At 47.1% G+C, this 22,706-nt stretch overlaps 1 protein-coding gene across 2 annotated transcripts in view; it reads left to right on the top strand.

Annotated features, from left to right (window-relative positions):
- The first annotated feature begins 5,047 nt into the window (after positions 1 to 5,047).
- crim1 (cysteine rich transmembrane BMP regulator 1 (chordin-like)) overlaps positions 5,048 to 22,706 on the top strand; it is a 46,570-nt gene continuing 28,911 nt past the window's right edge. For both annotated transcript variants that reach the window (XM_084679123.1, XM_084679114.1), the window contains exons 1-2: positions 5,048 to 5,946; positions 12,520 to 12,693. In XM_084679123.1, coding sequence (XP_084535249.1) covers positions 5,646 to 5,946; positions 12,520 to 12,693 — 475 coding nt within the window. In that variant the 5' untranslated portion in view covers positions 5,048 to 5,645. The remainder of the gene's footprint in view (positions 5,947 to 12,519; positions 12,694 to 22,706) is intronic.

Genomic DNA, 22,706 nt, shown 5'->3' with positions numbered 1-22,706 from the left:
GTCCTTTGCGATTGGTTAAAAAGTATTAAAGTAAAAGATGTTTCCGTGGAGAAGTGGAATACAACAGGTAGCCTTGGAAACTCATAATAGAATGACACATATTCTATTAAAAAAAAAAAACTTTGAGGAGGACGACAAAACATCACATGCTTGGTTAGAACCGCTGACCAGGTTCTTTCTGACAGTCTGTGTGTGTGTTCAGTTTACTTCCCTGTTATAAAGTGACTGATTGCTAATCCTTCCTGCAGGCTGTAAAGCAGCAGAGAATGAGAGGTCGACAGGCTGCTGTCGTTGTCTGAATCACTTGAGACACTGGGGATCTAGAACTTCCTGCCAAATACTGTACCCACAAATCCAACAATGTATATGTGTGTGGACAGTCCCCCCGAGGCAAGTAGGGTAAAGAGCCTTGCCCAAGGACACAACGTCATTTGGCACAGCGGGAATCGATCCGGCAACCTTCTGATTACTAGCCCGAATCCCTCACCGCTCAGCCATCTAACTCCCCATTTATCTGAATCCATATGTGTTATTGTGTGTGTGTGCGTGTGCTTTTGTGTTGAGTAAGCGTGTGTGTTTGTGTGTCTTCTGTGTGTACTGTATGTGTGGTAAAAGCTGTCCGACCCTGCTCCAAGGTCAGGTGAGTGTGCCCCGGGCTCTGCATCATCTTAGAGTTCATTACTTGTTTACTCTCTCCTCCGTCACACTCCCTTGCTTCACCCCCCCCCCCTCCCACCCCCTCACCCCCTGTGACATCACGCGCTACCTTCTGGAGCGGTGACAGAACCAGGAAATGAGAGAACGTCAAGGCAGTGTCACCTGGGCGGGAAAACAAGCACCAACCTTTATTACACGCGTCAAAGATAGTTGCTCCCAAGGCATCCTGACACTTACTGCAGTCACACCTGTGTTAGGGTTATTATTGTAGCTAAAAGCCAGAGGGACCGCCGCTGTGACAGGGTCTTTGTGTGTGTGTGTGTGTGTGTGTGTGTATGGTGTGTGTGTGTGTGTGTGTGTGCTTCTCTCTGCCTCTCTTCTCCTAGCTACCCTTGATAACTTGCTTGATCATTGGTCAAATTAAAAAACGAAGTGTCCAACGTCTTAAAAAAGTAGATATTGTGTGTCCTGCCACGAGGATTTGCTGCCTGGCTCCGTTCAACATTGATTGACTACTTCAGTCATACATCACCATCTTTGTTTTTCTCTCTGAGACTATGACACACACACACACACACACACATAGAATTTCATCATTGGGCTGTTGCGGTCTTGCTGTTGGTGATGTTCCTGTGATCAGAAAACAGCCTCCACTCCTCAGTCTCTCTCTGAAGCCTCACTAATGTCCTCCACCGTCCCACACCACTGACACTATGTCTCTCTCTCTCTCTCCCTCCCTCTCACTCTTTCCCTATCACTCTCTTTCTCTTTTCCACTTTCTCTCTTCCCCTCTCTCTCCCCGTCTCTCTCTCTCCCCCTGCTCTCCCTCCCTCTCTCAGTACTGTAGTTCAGAGGATTAGCCTGCTGGCTGAGCTCAAGTATGAACTTCTTTATATGGAAAGAAGCAATCATTTGTCCTCATACAGACAGACAGTACCCCCCCCACACACACTCTCCCCCCTCCTACCAGTTCTCACAGCCCAGTGCTACTGGAAGCGCTGCTGGCAGTGCAGTCACTGGCATTCCAAACATTCTTTCATCATGTGCTCATGAAAACCAGAGAAAGAGAGGGAGACGGCCAGGGAACACAGGGAGAGAGACAAGCGGCAACAAGTTTAACCCTGTCCTCTCCTCTGTGCCTGTGTGTCTCCTGGGTCTGGATCTGCTTCCTGGACAGCAGGGGGTCAAGTGGGAACCGGAGACCAGTAGAACACAGAGAAAACATGTACCCGACACCAGTAGAAGACAGAATTTATATTGATTTCAGGGGTCACTGCTGTGATTTAGAGTGTGGTGTGGGGGGGAGTTGGATAGAACAGAGATGAGAAAGATGGAGTAGAGAGGGAAGGGGGCGAGAGAATAGAGGGGAGACAGGGAAAAACACTAAAAAGAAATTGACAGTGGGAAGATGGAGGGAGAAATGAGGAGAAAAAAATATACAAAAAAGAGTGGAAAAAGTATTGTTCCCCGTGAGTTTGTGTGTGTCTGTGTGTTCTTACAGTATGTGTCTGTGTGTTCTTACAGTATGTGTGTGTGTGTGTGTGTACCATGCTGCTCATCAGACCAGGCGCCTATCCATCAGCACTCATTATCGAGATCTTTGTGTTGCTGTGAAACATTCCAATTAAAGTCTGAGGCTGATGGGAATGTTTGCCATAGCTGGCATGCTGGCTGAGAGCAGGAGGAATGCTGGGAGAGATGCCACAGCAAGCTCGCATGTGGCCATGCCTCAATCTACAACCGCGCTTATCACTCTGCAGATCTGTCAGCACCTGACTATTACCTCACAGACCACCGGGTCCTGACGGAATTCCTTCTAACCAATCACGGCTCAGCATGGCTGTGGGGTTCTGACCCGTGTCTGTTTGTTCTCTGGACCGTGCTGGGTTCTGAGTCATGTGTTTAGATGTAAGTATATATCTATAGGTATACAGCTGAGCTCTGAACAGTGGGGATATGAGTCTGCGTCTGTGCTGCTGGCAAGTTCTGAATCTTGTCTTTGCAGTGGTGGAACCGTGTGTCCTATTTACCCAGACCACTGGGGGGCGCCCCAGGGTGGTGATGTGTACGTGTGTGGGGTGGGGGGTCTGGTGGAGCTTTGATGTGTGTGTGTTTGTGTGTGTGTGTCTTTGTGTGTCAGGATATGGCCGCAGGCCTGTGTGATTGAACCAGAGGTTGGGTACAGCGAAGAGCACAACGGAGAAAACTCGGTGGTGCCAAACCCACACACACACACACACACACAAGCACACACACACAGACTCACACACACAGACTCACACACACACACAAGCACACACAGGCTGGATGATTAATGGGCCAGTTAGCCCGGCGCCCACGGCAACGCTCAGCGCTTGAACACTCCTCGACCATCACATCAACTCCGCCTACCTTACCTCTTCGCACCCTCCCTCCACCACCCCCAACCCCACCGTCGCCAGCCCCTATACCTGCTGTTTAAGAGGCGCAGGTCTCTGATTGGCTCATGAATCTAACCCGCCACTCCCGGCGTGGACGTTAATTTATTTGTTGATGTTGTTTTGGTCGTTTAGTTACAAGCGGAGTGTTTTGTTTTCAGCTTTTGTTATTCAATTTACGGAAGCGTCATTAATCTAAACAATGGTCTGGGTTATCTGGAAGGTAACCGTGCTGACAGGCTCGCTAAACACTTACTGAGGTAGGTGGCAGTAATGCATCACTGGTAACACACACACCGGTAACACACATGCATATTCACGAGCACTCACACTTACACACACAAACGTGGCAGTCTTATCAGCCGTTGTTAGAAAGCTTTGTGGAGAGTTCAAGTCTAGAACACTGACCCTGAAAAAATCAGGTTCAAGAGCATAACCAAAACAAACGGGAGAGGAGAGAGAGATTAAGAGAATAAACATAGGAAGGAATGCTATGGAGGATGACTAGGAACTATGTTTCTGAGATGACATACAGCATGTCGTTGCTGCATAGATGACACTGACATCATTATTCCAGCTCCATAGAACCTGAGCAGCACCACTTCATAAGCAGGACTGGAGCTCCTGGAGATTCATTGTCTCTCATCATATCGATGCACTCAAGACAAGTTTACATTCACTACAGACTGTGACAATGGTAGCAGATAGCAATCAGACAGCCTGACTGGCTACTGGATGTGACTTGATATCACTCTGCACTATTGTCGCTGTCAGTGGTGGAGTCAGTGGTGGAGCTGATGGTTCTCACTCGCTATACTGATAGGGGATTGAACCTGCAGGCCTATCGAACGTCAAGCAGGAGATTGTGGTCTGACTGAGGGTAACCATGGATAGTTGTGGTCAAGGGTTCATAACTCCTAGCTCTCACACACACACACACACACACACACACACACAGACACACACACAGACACACATCTAACCAGTGACCCTGACTCCACGGCCTCTGCTCAGGGGCGATTGATGACCCAGCTATTATTGGTTCACAGTAATTGCTGGGCTATCATTGGCTTGCTGTGCTTGCAGGCTCAACTGCCCTTCTGTCTGCTGAACAGGGTGTGTGTGTGTGTTTGTGAGAGTGTGTGTATGGCGGGGTGGCACAGACACACACAGACAACTCAACACACACACAGCATGCAGGAACATACATCCAAGCACTAGCACACGCACACACTCACACACTCTCTCTCTGCTTCTCACACACACATACACACACCATATATCTGGTCGCGCTACAGAAAAGCGAGAGGGAGCAGTCTGGAATGAAATACAGCAGAGAGATTGTGGTTTATTGATCTATAAAGAGAGACCCTCGATTGTCTCACTGTCGGTCTTTAACCCTTTTAGGTTAGTGTATTCTCAGGTTGGTACAAAAATATATTTTGAAAACCTAACCTGGCATAAGGTTCGTATCTAAAAGGGAATACTTAAGTAATGGATACCTATTCAATAGCCCTTTGTGAGATGTGGTGTAGTGCGGTGATGAGCATTTGCCTTTAGTTACCAGACAGACTCAGTTTCTCATCAACCATGTTTATTTCACGTAGTTGGTTGCCAAATGGTTTTACTGTCTTAATAAATGAGGCCATCCGAAACAGACCTTTACCTTGTCTATTGTTCTTTAAGTATGAGAGGACCTGTCATGTTATATATGAAATGTAAAATACACGCAGCATGACCGGGCTTCGGATTAAACGGCTGTTTTTACCGGGGCCACTGGGGCTCCACATTCCACACCTGCGCCGGAGCCGCATTCCCAGTCTGTGTATCACTGACTCCCTCCGCGCGCCCCGTGTGCCAACATTTCCTGTGCTCCATATCTGGAATGAACTGTCCAATGGAGCGGAGAAATGCTAGATGGGAGTGGTTCCGTTATGAGGTCACGGAGGGGGACTGAACCGGGGGCGCAGCAGGCGGAGAGTCGTGCGCTGGAGAACGATAAACATGAGAGCAAGAGACGTACTGTATAAGCGGTAGCAGGAAACGTTTTATTTGAATAAGGATAGCAAAAAGAATAGCGGATAGCGCCGCGGAGAGTCTAAGAAGAGAGAGACTGATAAATACTAGTGCGCAGTCTCTTCGTTACGGGCGCGTTGAACGGAGAGAAATCCCCTTGCTGTTAGCAAAACGGACTCTGAAGGGGAAGAGAGAGAAGACGTACGAGTACAGTGAAGAAAGTTTCCATTTCTTGAAACAAACTGGAACTCCGACCATATTGTGGAACAGAAACCATGCTCCCCATGTACAGTGTGGGATAGTTTGAGTCTCATGTGCGTTTGGACGGATATTTTTCTCTCCTGGTTTACGGTAACCCGGACTAAAGTTTCTTCTGGCGGAAAGTAGACTTGAACACTGTACACCACGACCCTGGACATTTTTTTCGGAACTTCTTTGACTGTTATTGGAACTGCGTGCTCGTCGTGTTTCGGAGCTCGACAAGGGTATACTAGCTCGCTGGTCTGAGCGGGGGTCCGGGGGGCGGGTAGTAGGATTGTATTTAATTTTTTCCCCATGGCCTCTTCCAGAATGTATCTCCTTGCGGTATGCATTTTGGTATCTGTGTTTGCGAGGAGCAGCAGGGCTCTACTGTGCCTGCCGTGTGATAAATCTAAATGCGAAGAGCCCAAGCACTGCACCGGGGCGGTTGTGCTCGGGATCTGCGGCTGCTGCTCGGTCTGCGCCAAGCAGAAAAACGAGAGCTGCGGTGGGGTTTACGGTCTGTACGGGACCTGCGACCGGGGGCTCCGGTGCGTAATCAGACCGCCGCTAAGCAGAGGCTCTATCACGCAGCATGAGGTCGGGGTGTGTGAAGGTTTGTATTGTGTTTGTATTATAATATTTCTAGTAATTTGTATCATTCAACTTGGATTGAAGTTATGGAAACATTTTTTTTACAAGGTTGCATAGTTATACTATGAGCCGTTTCAGTTGAAACTATAATAAGTAGCCTAATCAATAATTTATGAGACACTACCCAGTAGATTTTAATTAATTAATTAATTCGCACTGGCTATATCCCCAGTTAACATGTATTGGCCTTTATGCACCTGAAATATGTCTGTTACTGTAAATATCGATGTCTTGTATTTGCTATATGCATAATCAAGCCAATTGACAGGCCTGATGTTGATGAAAGGTACCAGTGCAATAGATCATAGACACCGTAGTCATGTTGTCAATATCGTAAAGGTCATTCAAATAGTTTCTTCGTGTTATGTCCCTCAAGCTACATAACTAGTTGCATAAACACACGCGCTCCACGCCAAGTGTTGCGAGGTCTGGAGACTAGAGGGATTGAGCAAGCGGAGCTGGCTAATGTGTTTGCAGCATGTCGGTTTTCCATTTCTTTAGGGTATAGCTAACGGATTCCGTGCTGTTTTTGGACGCCGTGCCAGCCCCTCTCTTTCCGCCGAGGCTTGTTGGTTTTTCGCTGGAATGTCTGCTATGCAACTCAACTTGCGTATCTACCCCGTGTACTTTAACATTTACCTTTCACCGAGGACGTCGAACCGCCCCCTGCTACCTGGCAGCGCAGGTGCTCCCCGTAAAGGAACGGGGGTTTGTTCTTTCAAGCCACCGCTTCTCTTATCATTTTGCCGTAACGCTTTCTAGACCATAGTTGTGATGTTGCGTGATAGCCCCGGTAATTACGGCTCCCCTGGAATGCTGATGACGCCTGGGGCACGGGGTGCTTGGCTGGTGCGAGAGATCGTGATTATATCTGACGGGTCGTGATTTGATGCTTCATTCCTCAGACATGCAGAAAATCATCTATTATGATGAGTCTCTCTCCTCGACCCCCACTCCTCCCCCCTCATTTTGTCTCCCTTTTTTGTACTGAGCAAGAAACAGAAGGCTACAATAGAACCGAAAACTAAAATCTAACCACCTCTGTTACACCCACACCCTCTCGACCTCATACATAGAGGAACTGGTGCACCTGAGTTTCACTCTGTTTGATAGGGTTTGAACCATGTAAAACAAATCCAAGCACCTACATTGTACCAAGCGGACACCGATTATTATAAGCAGGCAAGATAGACAGGCATACAAGTATCCTCACACCTGTAGCTCTCTCTCAGTCCTGCTCCTTCTTCCTCTAGTCTTTGCTCCTTCATACTCCACTTTACTCCCTTCCCTCTTTCTCTCTCCTCTACTTCCCCTTCCTCCTCTTCACTCCCTCTCCCGCCTTCTTCTCTTCTTCTCACTGCCGCTGTAGAAAAACATGATCCGAGCTGACCCTGGGGACCTCCTGTTAGCAGCCCAGCTGTGGAGCTACCGTGTTAGGTTAGCGTAGTCCCAGGCTGTCAGTCAGGGTTGCCAGGTTATTGTAGTCCCAGGCTTTCAGTCAGGGTTGCCAGGTTTGTGTAGTCCCAGGCTGTCAGTCAGGGTTGCCAAGTTTGTGTAGTCCCAGGCTGTCAGTCAGGGTTTCCTGGTTATTGTAGTCTCAGGCTGTCAGTCAGGGTCGCCAGGTTAGTGTAGTCCCAAGCTGTCAGTCAGGGTTGCCAGGTTAGTGTAGTCCCAGGCTGTCAGTCTGGGTTGCCAGGTTAGTGTAGTCTGTCAGTGAGGGTCCCTGAAGAGTCGGGGAAGAAATGGGTGCCCTGTCACCCTGAGGCTATGTCAGACAATTGTATTGCTACACACACAAAAACACATTCAAACACTTTGTACCCCTATCCCCCCCCCCCCCCCCACCCATAGTGAGTTGTAGTGAGCCTGTATTTCATCCTTTAGACTAGGGCCATATTTTGTATCCGTTCTGCTTTTGTTGTGGAGGTTTTATTGTGCATGTTTTGTGCTGCTATGTGGACTGTGTTATGTATTAGTAGGTCAACAGCTGTGTGGTCTCATTGAGAGCTGAGAAACAGCAATAGAAGTATTTGTTCTCTCTGACGGTCTTTGAAGACGTCTGGATGAAATAATCAGCTCTCATGCATATATGCATGTCCACCTAAATTATGTATAATTTGGAGAATGTTTATGGAGTGTGGAGGAAGCTTAGCTGGCGTCCTACAAGGGATATTAGGAAATTTTGAGGTAAACATTTAGCCCTGTCCCTGCTGGCCTGACCTGGCCCTAATGTGAACCATATTGGAAGTCATTGATTACGTGCACTAGTTGTTTGGACCACGATGGTCGATTCTCATCTGGAATATTCCCCATGTTCTCCCAGAGGGCAAAAATGCAAATCACCCACATGGCATCCCTTCAAACTCCCGGCTTTTGACCTCTGCCGTGTATGTGATTGGATGCCTCAGGTGCCTGTCACTGAGCACAGCTCTATCATTGGACAGAGAATGTGGGTGCGGGGAGTGACATTGAAGTGACACTGTTCTAAATAGGAAGCTCCTGAATCTTTGGTATGGCGTTCCTAGCGTGCTCTAGTGTCCTAGTATGCTGTTGTCATTCTGAATCACTGGTATTTAGTCCACTGACTCTGGTACCTTCTCCCTGGTTGGGTATAGGGTAGTGGAGGTGGTTCGTGACCATGGTTGGATTCCCACTACTTCTCTGCTGTCCCTCAACATTTTCAGCATGATCCACTCTGTGGATATTGTGTCGGTGATTTGGGATTAATAGACCTGACCATTATCTCTGCATGCACATACACACACACACACACACACATGCACACAAATCGCTATGGGGACAATTATAAGTGTAATCGTACTCAGCTGCCGACCACTGAGGCTGAGATAGGCTGGCCCAACGCAGATGATCATCGTGGTTATAAAGTCATCCAGACATGATGAATCATTCATTAGTCTCATTGAGGTTGATACCAGACCCTCTGCTGCGCCACAACTAAAGGCTTCTGACAGGTCCACTTCATCCCAAATAGAGGCGCTGAGACCATACAATTTCTTCCATCCATCCATCCAACCAACTTTTAATCCATCCATCCTATCAACCGAAAACCTTTATCCTGCCTCAAGGCATCCTCCATTCAATCTACCCGTCACTGCCTCAATGGAACCTGGCGGCATGCATCAATTCCTGAGTGCTGCAGAGTGGTGGGGTGGAGGGGGTGGGTGGGTGTAGACTGGACGGGGGGTAGATTGGAAGATCGAGGCAGCTCGTTGGTCTTCAGAGGGAGCGGGAGACAACCGAACAGCGATGACTCTTGTTTACCCCTCCCACTGGCAGCCATGATGGTCTCTCTGAGTTGAGGGGAGGCCCTGTGCTGTCCCTGCCGAGGAAGCCTCACTGGCAGGTCCAGTCTTGTTTACGAGTGGTTCTGGTAGCCCAACAGTGACCTGTGTTACTCCAGGGGGCTGCCCGCTGTCTGCAGTCAGGAAGAAGGTCAGGGAGCGCAGAGGAACCGGAGAAGAGCTGGACACATCATACCCTTCCTCCTGTTTTTGCAGCTCTCTCCAGGAATGTGGCTCTAACTGGCTGGTAGACTGAATGGCTGGTTTGCTGGTTTTGTCCTTCAATGGCAGAATTTGAGCAGACTGGCTAGCTGACTGGCAAGCTGTCACCAGCTTGCACCAGCTCAAACCAGAACTTTCAAACAATTACACCAAAAGAAAGTAGTGAAAACAGGAGGCTAACAAGAAAACAGTGGCTAAAACCTAGAATGGAATGTTGGAACAGGTTCTGAATCCAGAGTTCTGGATTTCTAAACATTCCATCTGCGTGCTCTGCTGGGTCCTAAAACGCTCCATCTCCATATCCTGGCTTCTGCATTCCTGTGAAGCCACCCTGTAGAGGCCTGCTGCATGCTAGGGCACAAGTACCTATTGAGGATGAATAAAGATCATTTATTTGTTTAGTTTACACCCAGGTCTGGGTCTGCAGACATTGCTGGCATTTTTAGCCCGTGATGCAATCCGGCTCTGCTGCTGTTCAGCTACGTTAGAGAAGAAAGACCCTGTCGGGACCTTCAGAAAGGACCTTCAGGGTTAGATCCCTAGATCCCTCCACCTGCTCAGTGACACACTATGCAACACGACTCCCTGTCCGTTTGTTCTACACCTTAGCTGCAGCCTCTGCTGCAGGCTGGAGAACTGCCAGAGATTTGGCTGACACGATGAATGACGTCATAAATCCCATCTAGTTAACCGATAGTAACAGTGGTTACAGAGTTTCACCAGGTGTGATTGTGACAGCCTTTAAGGGTGTGACAAACAGTGCATTCCCAGAGTGCACCTGGACAGCAACGTGATATAAGGGGTCTCTGTGCTGAGGGAATGTTCTAGCAAACTGGTGTCACTCCTTAGAATCTCCGTAGAATATTGCCCTCCGCTCGTTAGAACACTGGCATCTCTGCTTGTTAGAACCTTGGTTTCTTCTAGTTAAAAATCTGGCCCCTCTACTCGTTACAATACCGGCATGTGCTTGTTAGAACAATGCTCGTTAGAATGCTGCTCATTAGAACCCTAGGCAGAAGGGTGAAGGGTTGAGAATAACACTCTACTTTGACATGATGTCACAATGTAAAACACTTAGAAGGGGTGGATTAGCACTGCAGAGCTGTGAGACTGGATATGAACAAGCTTTTCTTAGTGCGACAATCTCTCCGGCCTGCAGTCTTAAGTGTGCACTTGTTCCCTTGTAACCTTGTCCTCTTTCTAATGCACTTCCCCCTGTGGCTCTGTGCGGAAGTGAGGGAAGTGAGGAGTGTAAAGGGGTCCCTGTCGCTTGGAGCAGGGAAGAGACCACATCAAGCCTCTGCTGCTGGAGGCATGGAGACACCACAGGAGAGGCCAAAGAACACACACACACACACACACACACACACACACACACAAGGGAACAGGGAGTGCAGTCTATTGTGCAGGAGTACCCCCCTGTGACTTTTGAGGCCTCTCTCACACACACTCACACACACACACACACACACACAGCCTTCCTTTGGGCTGGAAGGCTGGATGAACTTAGAGAAGAACACAGGTTGTCTTCTGTCGTCAGGGAAGACAAGCGTAAACGTTCACCTCCTCCTCCACTGGCTTCTTGTCACGCTCTTCCTCTGAGTACACACGCGCTCACTCCAACAAACGCACACATTGTCACAAATGCACCCACACAAACACACGCATGTAGACACACACATGGACAACATAGGTGCACTTGCAGATACACACACATTCACACAGTCATCAAATATACACACCAAAACACATAGACACACACATAGATACACTCAAAAAAACACAATCAAATACACACATTCTCTTTCTCATTACCTCCAACCGGTCCACAGAACCGGGCAAAGCCTCTGGAGAGTGAACATGCATGGTGAAAGTGTGTGATTACAGACGATCCACAAACCTCTCAAAACTCTCTGACTCTGAGGTTTTCATCTTGCATCATTTTTTCTGTCTGCTTCTCTTCCACTCTGCTCCCCTGGCTCCTTAAACAGCTTGAGTGTTTTAAACTGTCGGTGATAATTAGCTACCACCATGTACCCTTGACACTCCCTCCTCCCAGCCCTCGGAACCACAGCCCTCGTTACACTCTGCCAGCTATCAGATGTCACACGCAACACACAACCGGACGTGGGCACACGCACACAAAGGTTGCATGGCAGTTCTGGCAGGCAGGCAGACGTCCTTCCACTGATGGCTCTCAGGCTCTCAGGATCGCGTGTCATGTAGCTTTGTTTGAAATGCTAATCAAAGCACAAGAACCACAGCTACATGAAAACATATGAGTGCTCGTGGGTTTCAGCCAGATTTGGTTTTAACACAGGGCCTGTTCACTAATGTAGAGGCACATAGCTAATTTACACAGGCACACACACACACACACACACACACACACATAGTAGAACATCTCTTTGTCTCTCTCACTCTAATTTAATCTCTCAAACACACTCTCAGACAGTCTATGACTATCACTCCTATGTCTATACGAAGTGCAAGCAAACATATACAAGCGGTCATAAACAGACACACACTCAGACAGACACACATGCACACGCACATACACACACCAGTGATAAGGTAGAGATAGAGAAAAGCAGTGTTCTACAGTGGGGGTTTGTTTGCAGAACAAATAAGGGCTGATAATGGCATTGTGGAGGTCAGAGCGCGGTAAGGTTTCTACATGGCCTTGACTGTCTATCACTAGTCTTCTCTTTTTCCGTCATACTCTCTCTCTGTCTCTCACCGTCCTTCTCTACCTGTGCATTCACACTTGCGCAGTGGACAATTGACACATTTGATGTAAAAAAACGATACTGCTGTAGTGTTAAAAGATCAAAGCTGTCTACTGACTCTTTAAAAGCCACAGTAGTAGTCATAAACACCTTAATGTGATCGCCATCCATTCCTGTCGGTTATCATGTCTCCAGGTTTCTGTACCCTGGTAAACAGGTCGCTGGTGCCTTTTGACGATGTCACGTCAGTGATGTCATATCCTCTTCCTCCCTCCTCTCCAGACGAGAACTGGGACGATGACCAGCTGCTGGGGTTCGAGCCCTGCAACGAGAACCTGATCACCGGCTGCAACCTCATGGATGGCAGGTGTGAGTGTGACAGCATCCGCACCTGCAACAACCCTTTCGAGTTCCCCAGCCAGGAGGCCTGTCAGACCGCCCTCAAGAAGATCGAAGGTAGGCCTGTTGGTGTGTGTGTGTGTGTGTGTGAGTGTGTGTTTGTGTGTTTGTGTGTGTGTGTGAGACAAAGAAAGAAAGCTTGAAAAAGAGACTGTTTGTGTATGCGTGGGTTTGTGTCTGTCTGTTTCCAAAACCGTGATGAATGTCGTTTGTGTCGTCTGGTCTTAGAAGACTCCTCCTTCAACCCTGGAATCTTCTCATGGCGTAAGAGACTTGGCAGTATCAGTAATTAACTAGGTTAATTGTTTTCTTCTGCCTGCTTGTTAATTCATAAGTGTTGAGACGGGAATCAAACGGCATTATCAATCGCTTTCTGTCTGCTCCTAACTCCCTGAGAGACTGGGCTGCTGTCACAATAGACGAGACTATCCCTTCTCTCTTCATCTCACTCTTTCTCTCTATCCTTCTCTCACTCCCTCTGTGTCTCTCTTCATCTTTCTACCTCGTTATGTTCTCGTTAGATTTGTGTCTCTTTCCCTCTCTCTCTCTCTCTCTCTCTCTCTCTCTCTCTCTCTCTCTCTCTCTCTCTCTCTCTCTCTCTCTCTCTCTCTCTCTCTCTCTCTCTCTCTCTTTGTTGTTCAGCTTTGTCTTTCGTGTTGTCCCGTCGCTCAGCATATTTAACATTCAGCAGAGTCACATAGTGAATAACAAGCCAGTGCTCCCTGCTATCCTTCATTCAGCCCTTCATTCTCCGTGTTGGAAGTCAGCTCTGTTGTTCCGCCCTCCCTCTGTCGGGCGTTTTTTTTTCTGTGACAGGTTCTCATCAGTTGTTCCGAGATAAAAAACAAACACGCGCGCACACACAAGTGCACAGTGTTTTGCGGAGGCCTGATAAGGTGGTAAGCGGCGTATCAGAATGTTAATGTAGCAGAGAGGAATGTTACCCCCCTGGCTGTGTTGGAGTACAGATAGACGGACGGACAGACAGACGGACTGACCAAGAAGTGGGGAGGAGGAGGAGGGAGGTAGAGATAGGGTTTGTGGAAAGGAAGGAAGACGGTGTGTTTATAGAATGCTGGCAACAGAATGGCAATTAAAACTCTCAAATAAAGACTTGTTATGACAACCGCCGTAGCAACCAAACTGTTGTCGTGCAGTGGCAGGTGTGCTTCTGTCTACTCTGACTCTGTGATCAGCTAGCCAGGTCTGGTCTGATCTACAGTCCACAGCTGCTCTTTCATGTGGCCCACTCTCCTGCACCTGTCGGTCTCTCTCTCTCTATCTCTCTCTCTTTCTCTTTCTCTGTCTGTGTGTCTGTCTGAATACCTGTCTGCCGATGTAGGCAGGTATTCTCTAATTCTTTGTACCTCTAAGTCTACCTTTACCTGCAGCCTACCTCTACACAGGGTCAAGTGTCACACATTTGCAGTGATTCACGGATTTCAGCGATTTCTCACGCTCTCACGCCAACACCTTGTATTTCTCACACATTTCTACCGTATCTCACGCTGAAAAGTAAGGGATGACTTGTCCCGCTATATACAATTAGCCTAATGGATGAGGCGCAGGTATACTGAGGGAAGATGTACCGGTAATGTTTTTATGGCGAAAGAAATCTGTACACCTCACTCTTAGTATTTTGAAGTGTAAATGAGCAGTAACAAATGTATGCTTTTTAATCTATGCAATCTTCATAAATAATAAGGATGCATATGTATTTCAAATACAGACATGTCAGTTGTAAAATCTAAAAGTCCTTTTACATTTTTTGAAAATGATCAGAATGTTTGATATTAGTTTCAACGAAAGGTTTGGAGGTGATATAGTATTTTTTTTTAAGGCCCAGCTGCAACCGCCGAAAGCACTTATCAACATTTCCCCAGAAATTGTACCCTCTCTAGTTCTACCTACACCTCTACCTGACATATAAGATGGAGAGACAGAAATTGAAAAAAAGTAAGACAGAGAGAAAGGGAGGGAGGGAGAATGATCTAGATGTGGGTAAATGATTCTCTACTGTCGGTCGGTCTGTCTCTCTCTCTCTTGCTCGCTCTGATTCTCTCGAGGTGAATCATGATGTGTGACCGGAACACATGGGCTCTCTTTACGTTTGGTTTTCTGGTGTGAAGCAGATGGAGGAATGTGTGTGTGTGTGTGTGTGTGAAGAGTATGGGGGAGAGCCATGTGTGTGAACAAACGTAACAATTTTTTTTTTAAACTTGAGACACACTTCAGGTTTCACAGTTGTCATGTCAGTCATGTATTGAATATAAACAGCTTTGTTGGATGTAAACATGCTGCTATTATTAGGAGAAGTTTAATATATTTTCCTGCAAAGAGATTCTGACTTCATGTACTAGATAGGTGATGTGATCTCTCTTTCTCTCTCTCTGTTGGTGGACCTTTGCTCTCACGTCCGGTATGTGAGGATTGTGAGGAATGACAGGAATTCAGGCTCTGCTGCTGGTATGAACGGATGTTCAACAAATAAACCATAAATAATCTCTGCTACAGACCTTAACGCGATGTGATTGGGTAGATGCGGGCAGGACGTGCGCTGCGATTGGACAGATCTGAAATAGCTATGTGTTATGACCTCTGACCTTGGTGTATCTCACAATGACGTCATTGGAGCCCCTGCCGGAGACTGGTCCTCAGAGAATCAGCCTGTTCAAGGTTCTCCGCTTGAATTAGTCCACACCACAACTTGTTCACTTTTAACTACTTTATTATAGTAACAGCTCTGTGGCTTCACTACTGCTTAGACTTAACTTAGTCTCTCATGTTTACAATATGCGTTGTGTTTGTTTGTGTTAATCACCACAACAACCGAAAAATAAAAGTAAAATAACTCTTTTGTTATCGCTGGCATTTAGAAGATTGAGAGAGGGAAAGAAGAAGAAAGGGGAGACAGTGACAGTGAAGAAGAGATGAAGGAAGAGTGGAAGACAGGGAGGTAGAGTGGCTTGAACTGAAAGAACGAGGGGGGAGGAAGGAGGGAGAGAGGATGTGTTGTTGTAGAGGAGTGTGTGTGCAGGGTGCAGCCGCTTGCTCCTCTGACCCAGCCAGGCCAGAGCACATTAAAGGAAATACCAGACATTCCTCCCTCTCTCTTTCTCTTTCTCTGTCTTTCTCTGTCTTTTTCTGTCTTTCTCTGTCTTTCTCTGTCTTTCTCTGTCTTTCTCTGTCTCTCTTTCTCTGTCTTTCTCTGTCTCTCTCTCTTCCTCTCTTTCCATCTCTGTCTCTTTCTCTATTTATGTTTCTCCCTCTCTTTATCTTTCCCTTTATCTCTCTCCCTTTCTTTTTCCATCTCTATGTCTCTTGCTCTTTCTCTCCTCTATTTCTTTCTTTTTACCTCCCTATTTCTTTCTGTGTCCCTCTCTCTCCCTCTCTATGACCGTGACAGTGAAAGGGTGAGGAGAGAGAGAGAACAAGGAAAGAAATGAGAGATTGGACTGTTGATGCCAAAACCAACATGTTTGTTTCCAGAGCTACTTCATGTTGGATCTGTGAAACACACTGTGCCAGGCAGGGGAAATAAATGTGACTGGACCCATATTATACTGCATCAGACCAGATGTTATACTGTATCAGACCAGATATTATACTGTATCAGACCAGATATTATACTGCATCAGACCAGATATTATACTGTATCAGACCAGATATTATACTGTATCAGACCAGATATTATACTGCATCAGACCAGATATTATACTGCATCAGACCAGATATTATACTGCATCAGACCAGATATTATACTGTATCAGACCAGATATTATACTGCATCAGACCAGATATTATACTGCATCAGACCAGATATTATACTGGATCAGACCAGATATTGTACTTTGTTTGTGTCTGTGTGTGTGTGTGTGTGTGTATGTGTTTGTTTAGTTTATAACTATAAACTAATTATTGTCAAAAAACAAATCATTGTTTTTCATTTCCGTTAACCCTGGCAGACAGGGATGCTTTGTGTGTGTGCGTGTGTGTGAGTGTGTGTGTGTTTGTTTGTATCTGTCAATGGCCTATAGATCTGCCTGGTGGGCTTACTACAGGTACATCCAGGTCCAGCCCAGTCAAACACCAGTGTCCTTTGTGTCAGGAACAAAGAGCAATCGAATCAAATTACCTCAGATCTCCACTGATGCTGCAGCTTCCTTTGAATGATTTTCACATACACAGACACATACAGAAACACACAGAAACGTACAGGATGCCCCTGTCTCTTCGTTGATTTCCCTCTATGGCCTTGTGCGATTGGTCGTCAGTCTGGGGTCAGTGGATGCTATTGGCAGGTTCTGTCAGGCGGAAGTTTCTAGGCCACGGAATAGGAAGGTTGCCTGCTGGACAGGATGAGGAGAGGAGAGGGATGGGGACGAGGAGAGAAGAGAAGCAGAAGATGAAGTAGAAGAAAGGGTAAAACTGAGGAGAAAAGAGGAAAGGAGAAGAGAGTAGAAGTAAATAGGAACACGTGTGCCATACTGCTGCTGGCTTGAACCGGTGTTTGTGTGTAAGTGAGAGACTGTGTTTGTCCCAATTGAGATTAAGGTTGTTTGTCTTTTTTGAATTCCAGGACACATATCTGTGTGTTTTGGTTGGGATATGTGTGTGTGCGTGTGTGTGTGTGTGTGTGTTTGGGTGTGGTGCGTTGGGTCTGGAGCTGATAAAGATGAATCACTCCCAGCCTCTTTCATGCGTGGTGCTCGTTGCTGCTGCCATTTGTAACGATAACAAAACGCCTTTCACACAAAAATGTGTTTTCCTCTCTTGGTAATGACCAGGCATGCAGGCCCAGCTTTGTTTAGCTGCTGTAAACGCAGGGCGCCTCACTGCTCTTTCATGATAATAATGTTATTTTGTTACACACACAAGTGTGCTTGTGTGTGGGTACGTGTGTGTGTGTGTGTGCGTGCGTGCGTGCAGCGGGCAAACTCTGACTGTTAGAACACCTGTAGAGTCTGCTGTTTTCATTGGAGGGCGGTCTAATGCTGGTCTGTCTATTTGAGACAGTCTGGATTAGCTGCTGTTGAAGCTAGCCATCATGTGTGTATGAACGTGTGTGTGTTTCCTCATCTGTCTGTAGAGGATGTGTGTGTGTTGAAGAGGGTTATTAAGTTTGAGAGAGACGCAGTGTCTGAAAGCTCCTCTATGTTCAGTTTTAGAGAAGGCTTCGACTTCAAGTCTTAAACAATAGGAAGTTAGTAAAGACTTGAGCAGATTGTTTAGATCCTGTGGTTGTGGTCATGTGATGTTGTGATTGGCTCAAAGACCACAGCCTTGTTTCGGAATGACTACACTTCTTTCTTCAGACTGACTGTCTTAGAAAGTGATCACCCTACACTGACCCTACCTCACCCTACACTGACCCTACCTCTCTATACTCACCCTATCTCACCCTACACTGACCCTACCTCTCTATACTCACCCTACCTCACCCTACACTGACCCTACCTCTCTATACTCACCCTACCTCACCCTACACTGACCCTACCTCTCTATACTCACCCTACCTCACCCTACACTGACCCTATCTCTCTATACTCACCCTACCTCACCCTACACTGACCCTACCTCTCTATACTGACCCTACCTCACCCTACACTGACCCTACCTCTCTATACTCACCCTACCTCACCCTACACTGACCCTACCTCTCTATACTCACCCTACCTCACCCTACACTGACCCTACCTCTATACTCACCCTACCTCACCCTACACTGACCCTACCTCTCTATACTCACCCTACCTCACCCTACACTGACCCTACCTCTCTATACTCACCCTACCTCACCCTACACTGACCCTACCTCTCTATACTCACCCTACCTCACCCTACACTGACCCTACCTCACCCTACACTGACCCTATCTCTCTATACTCACCCTACCTCACCCTACACTGACCCTACCTCACCCTACACTGACCCTATCTCTCTATACTCACCCTACCTCACCCTACACTGACCCTACCTCTATACTCACCCTACCTCACCCTACACTGACCCTACCTCAACTTACCTCACCCTACACTGACCCTACCTCGCCCTACCTCACCCAACCTCTCTATACTCACCCTACTTATCCATACTCCCATGCACCAGGAAATGTTTCTGTTTGCAGAGAGGTTTAAGCTCCAATAAGAATTCACAGCCCCTTGTCCCCAAGGTGGTGAGTGAGGATGAAGATGACGATGATGATGATGATGGTGATATTTCTGTTAAAGCTGACAGGTGAGAAATATAAAATTATTGATCACCTTTCCTACAGTACATAAACCAAGTCTGGAGAAATCAATCTCTCAGAACACTTGAAAGGTCTCCTGAGCATTAGCTAAAGCTTCCACATCGGTCCATTCTATTGTGCTACCTCGCTTTCTTCCAGAGTGTGTTTGTGTGTTCTCTCTTGCTGTGTGTTTGTGTGTGTGGCTGTGTGTGTGTGTGTGTGTGCATGTGCCGTTTTTATCAAATTTGTTTATGGTGTAATTGTATAAGAGCTGATGTTAACAATGTGACATGTTGCTAACAACAAATGTTGGGTATACATTTGATCTGACATGCTCATAAAAACGGATTGGGCTATCAGAGCCTGTGGTCCAGAGTTTGCTACAACACACCAGTACTAATGGCTAAAGACTAATGCTACCGTATTTGAATGTCTGAATGTTCCACTTCCAATAGCTAATGCTACTGTATTCGAGTTTCCCGGTAGTAATAGGTAATGCTACTGAATGCAAATGTCCTATTGCTAATGGCTAATGTTACTGGATATGAATGCCCCATTGCTAAAAACTAATGCTACTTTATATGAATGTCCCAGTACTAATAGCTAATGGCTAATGTATTATGTAACAGGCTGCGGTCCAGATTCCTGAGGTGCAGGAGGACATGTTTAGACTCCAGTCTGGAATGTGCAGATCCTCTTATCCCTGCCTCTCCCTCTGGTGAAATCCTGGCTCACACAGCCTCATTCAGACACAGACTTCCTCTAAGCCCCACTCACCACCACACTTACGCTCACAGAAATACTATACATGCAACACCCATAACATCGCATTAAAAACGGGTGTATTTTTCTTTCATTCACTTGGGTCCCTCTCATTGGAAAGCAGCCCTAACTACAGAAAATGTAACATCAAAAATCTTTGATAGCCACAAGCTGAAAATGTGTTTGTGTGTAATTATAGAGCACTTATAATATGTTTTCGTTATAGTCAGGAGTGGCGCGTATCTAAGATGGAGGTGTGGAGAACATAACAGGATGAGTCTCTTTTGATAGCACCTCTGTGAATGTCTACTGACCCGCATGCACACACACACACACACACACACACACACACACACGTAGACACAAACCTGCATGCACATACACAGGAACGCACTCACACCTACTGTAGACACACACCTGCAGGCACACCCACACACACACATACACACACACACACACACACACGCATAGACACTCACATGTCACGCACACACCTACCCACACACCCCCACACACACACACAGCAGTATGTCTGGATCAACATCGTGTCAGGATGTTCCATGCTGGTGTCTAGATGTGATCATGACATTTATCTCTGACGGTTACCGCAGTTCACAGGTTGTCAGCAGCATCTCCCCCTGGGTAGCTGAGCGGCAAGGCAGCAATGTGCTGCTCTTGGTAAAGAGTTTAACTTTCACAACAGTCTGAGTGTGAGCGTGTATTGTAGCAGTAGCATTTTAGCGTGTGTTAGCGGTCCAGAGGGGTGTGTGACAGGGTGTAGTTGCATGTGTTCCCTGTTGTCAGTCATCTAGACGTGTTCCCAAGGATCAGGACGGGTGATAGACGAACCTGTCGGAGGTCTGTTTATCTGTCAATGTCTCCTGTCCTCTCCTCACTCTCTCCTCTCATCTATTGCTCTTTTCTCTTCTCTCTATTCTCTCTTCACCGTCTGCTTTCCTACACTTCTCTTCTCTCTATTTTTCTTTCCCCTCCATTCGAGAGAGAACCAGAGCAATATGGAGGAAAAATGGAGAGATGAACCTAGGAGAGGAGGGAGAGAGAGAGAGAGAGAGAGAGAGAGAGAGAGAGAGAGAGAGAGAGAGAGAGAGAGAGAGAGAGAGAGAGAGAGAGAGCATGTGTAGGAGCGAGGGAGCAAGGAAGAGAGCCAGCAGTCGGGGAGCTTGTAGACTGGATATCAGCTGATCCATCTCTACGAGCCACTTGCTGGTTTTTATTGATATGATTAATTCACAAGACAAGATGGTTTTATGGTTTTATGGCCTGCGTGTGTATAAGTGTTCAGAACAGCAAGCAGCCTGGGGAGAGGTAGAGATGCCAGGAAGAGAGAGAGAGAACATGAGGGGAGGAGGAGACGTGAGGTAGAGAACGGCCAGGGAGGGAGAAAGCCGTAAGGTACAGCGATGGAGGGAAGGAGGATGGGAGGGAGAAAGCCGTAAGGTACAGCGATGGAGGGAAGGAGGATGGGAGGGAGTGAAAGATGTAAGAGAGACAGATGACTCTGTGGGGATTGGTAGCTGTGTGTCTGCACTGAGATAACACTCCCTTCAGGATGACACGATGGGAGGAGGATAGGCGGAAGAGGGAAGGGAGGAGAGAAGAGGAAGACGGACAGATGGATGGATGGGTGAAGGCTAGTCTGATTTGGACAGTTAAACGTGTACGTAACCTGATGGAGCTTCTTTGACCTGGTAGACTACTGGAACATTTCACCTCACATCTGCCCAAGGTCATATCTCCTCATGTCAAGGTCATGACCATGACTCTAAGATAAGGTTGTGTAGAAGTGTATGAAGGCTGCAAGAGAGAGATTGCATCCGTAATTGGTGACCTTTCACCCCTGTCAGACCTGCTAGACAGCCTCATTACACACAGACACACACACCTGAACCTCAGGCTTTTTATTCAACGGAACTGAAGGCACACTGTTAGTAGAAGCATTGCTTACATGCAACGAAGCCAGGACATGCACTCACACACACACACACACACACACACACTGTCACACACACACTGTCACACACACACTGTCACACACACACACACACACTGTCTCCTTCTCATATGGGACTGCATGGATCCTGTGTCCAGCTGCTCTGCCGCAACCTCTAACGACACACAGAAAAATCACCATCCCTGCTGGTTGGCTGGCTGGCAAGCTGGCAGGTTGGCTTGCTGACTGGTACTGGAAGAATGCTGCTATATATATTGGCTGTTCTGCCTGGTTGGTCAATTAGCCTCTTACCTTCTTTTCTCTCACAAGCTCACACACACAATTACATATTCATGCACATGCACACACGCACACACACATGCACACACACACACACACACACACACAGGAGGAACACAGGCTGTTGGCGAGGCAGCAGGAGGATGCAGACGGTTGTCGAGGGCAACCAGGACAAGTGGTGGCAGGGGAGGATGAGGAGAGGACAGAGGAGAGGGGGAGACGACAGGTGTTAGGAGGGGGTGGAGGTGGTGCAGCTTTAGAAATGGAAAGTAAAGGGTGAGTGTGTGCCTGTGTGTGCATGTTTGTGTACCTGTGTTTGTGTGTGTGCGTGTTTGTGTACCTGTGTTTGTGTGTGTGTGCGTGCGTATACTTGTGCCTGTGTGTGAGCGTGTGTACGTGTGTGTGTGTGTGTGTGTGTGTGGGAGACAGTGGCTACAATTGTTAAAAAACTGAGCTGAAGGAAGTATGAGTTGATCAGATCAGATGTGATAGCAGAGATATCCCTGTCTGACAGACTGCCTGTATGTTGAAAACCAGACAGCCAGACTAGAGCCTTATCTCTGAGTTCTGTCTCGGTCTCATAAAAGCTTGGAAAAACCTGTGTGTGTGTGTGTTTGTTTGTAGCTTCACCTGTACAGTGAGGGTGTTCTAACCTCAATTACTGTCTCTCCTCTTTCTCTGACGGTCTTACTGTAACATTGCTTCAGCTACCGTGTGTATTGGCTGCCAGGACAACCCCATCCTCCCTCACACCCCCTCACCAGCACAATATATTTTCCAAACGTCTGTAAGTGCCCTGGTTGGAACAAGAAGCACTTTGAGAAATGT

The sequence above is a fragment of the Hypomesus nipponensis genome, chromosome 3, assembly GCF_054491055.1.
Source record: "Hypomesus nipponensis isolate SF chromosome 3, ASM5449105v1, whole genome shotgun sequence".
Lineage (NCBI taxonomy): Eukaryota > Metazoa > Chordata > Actinopteri > Osmeriformes > Osmeridae > Hypomesus > Hypomesus nipponensis.
This window is presented reverse-complemented; position numbering and strand designations above follow the sequence as displayed.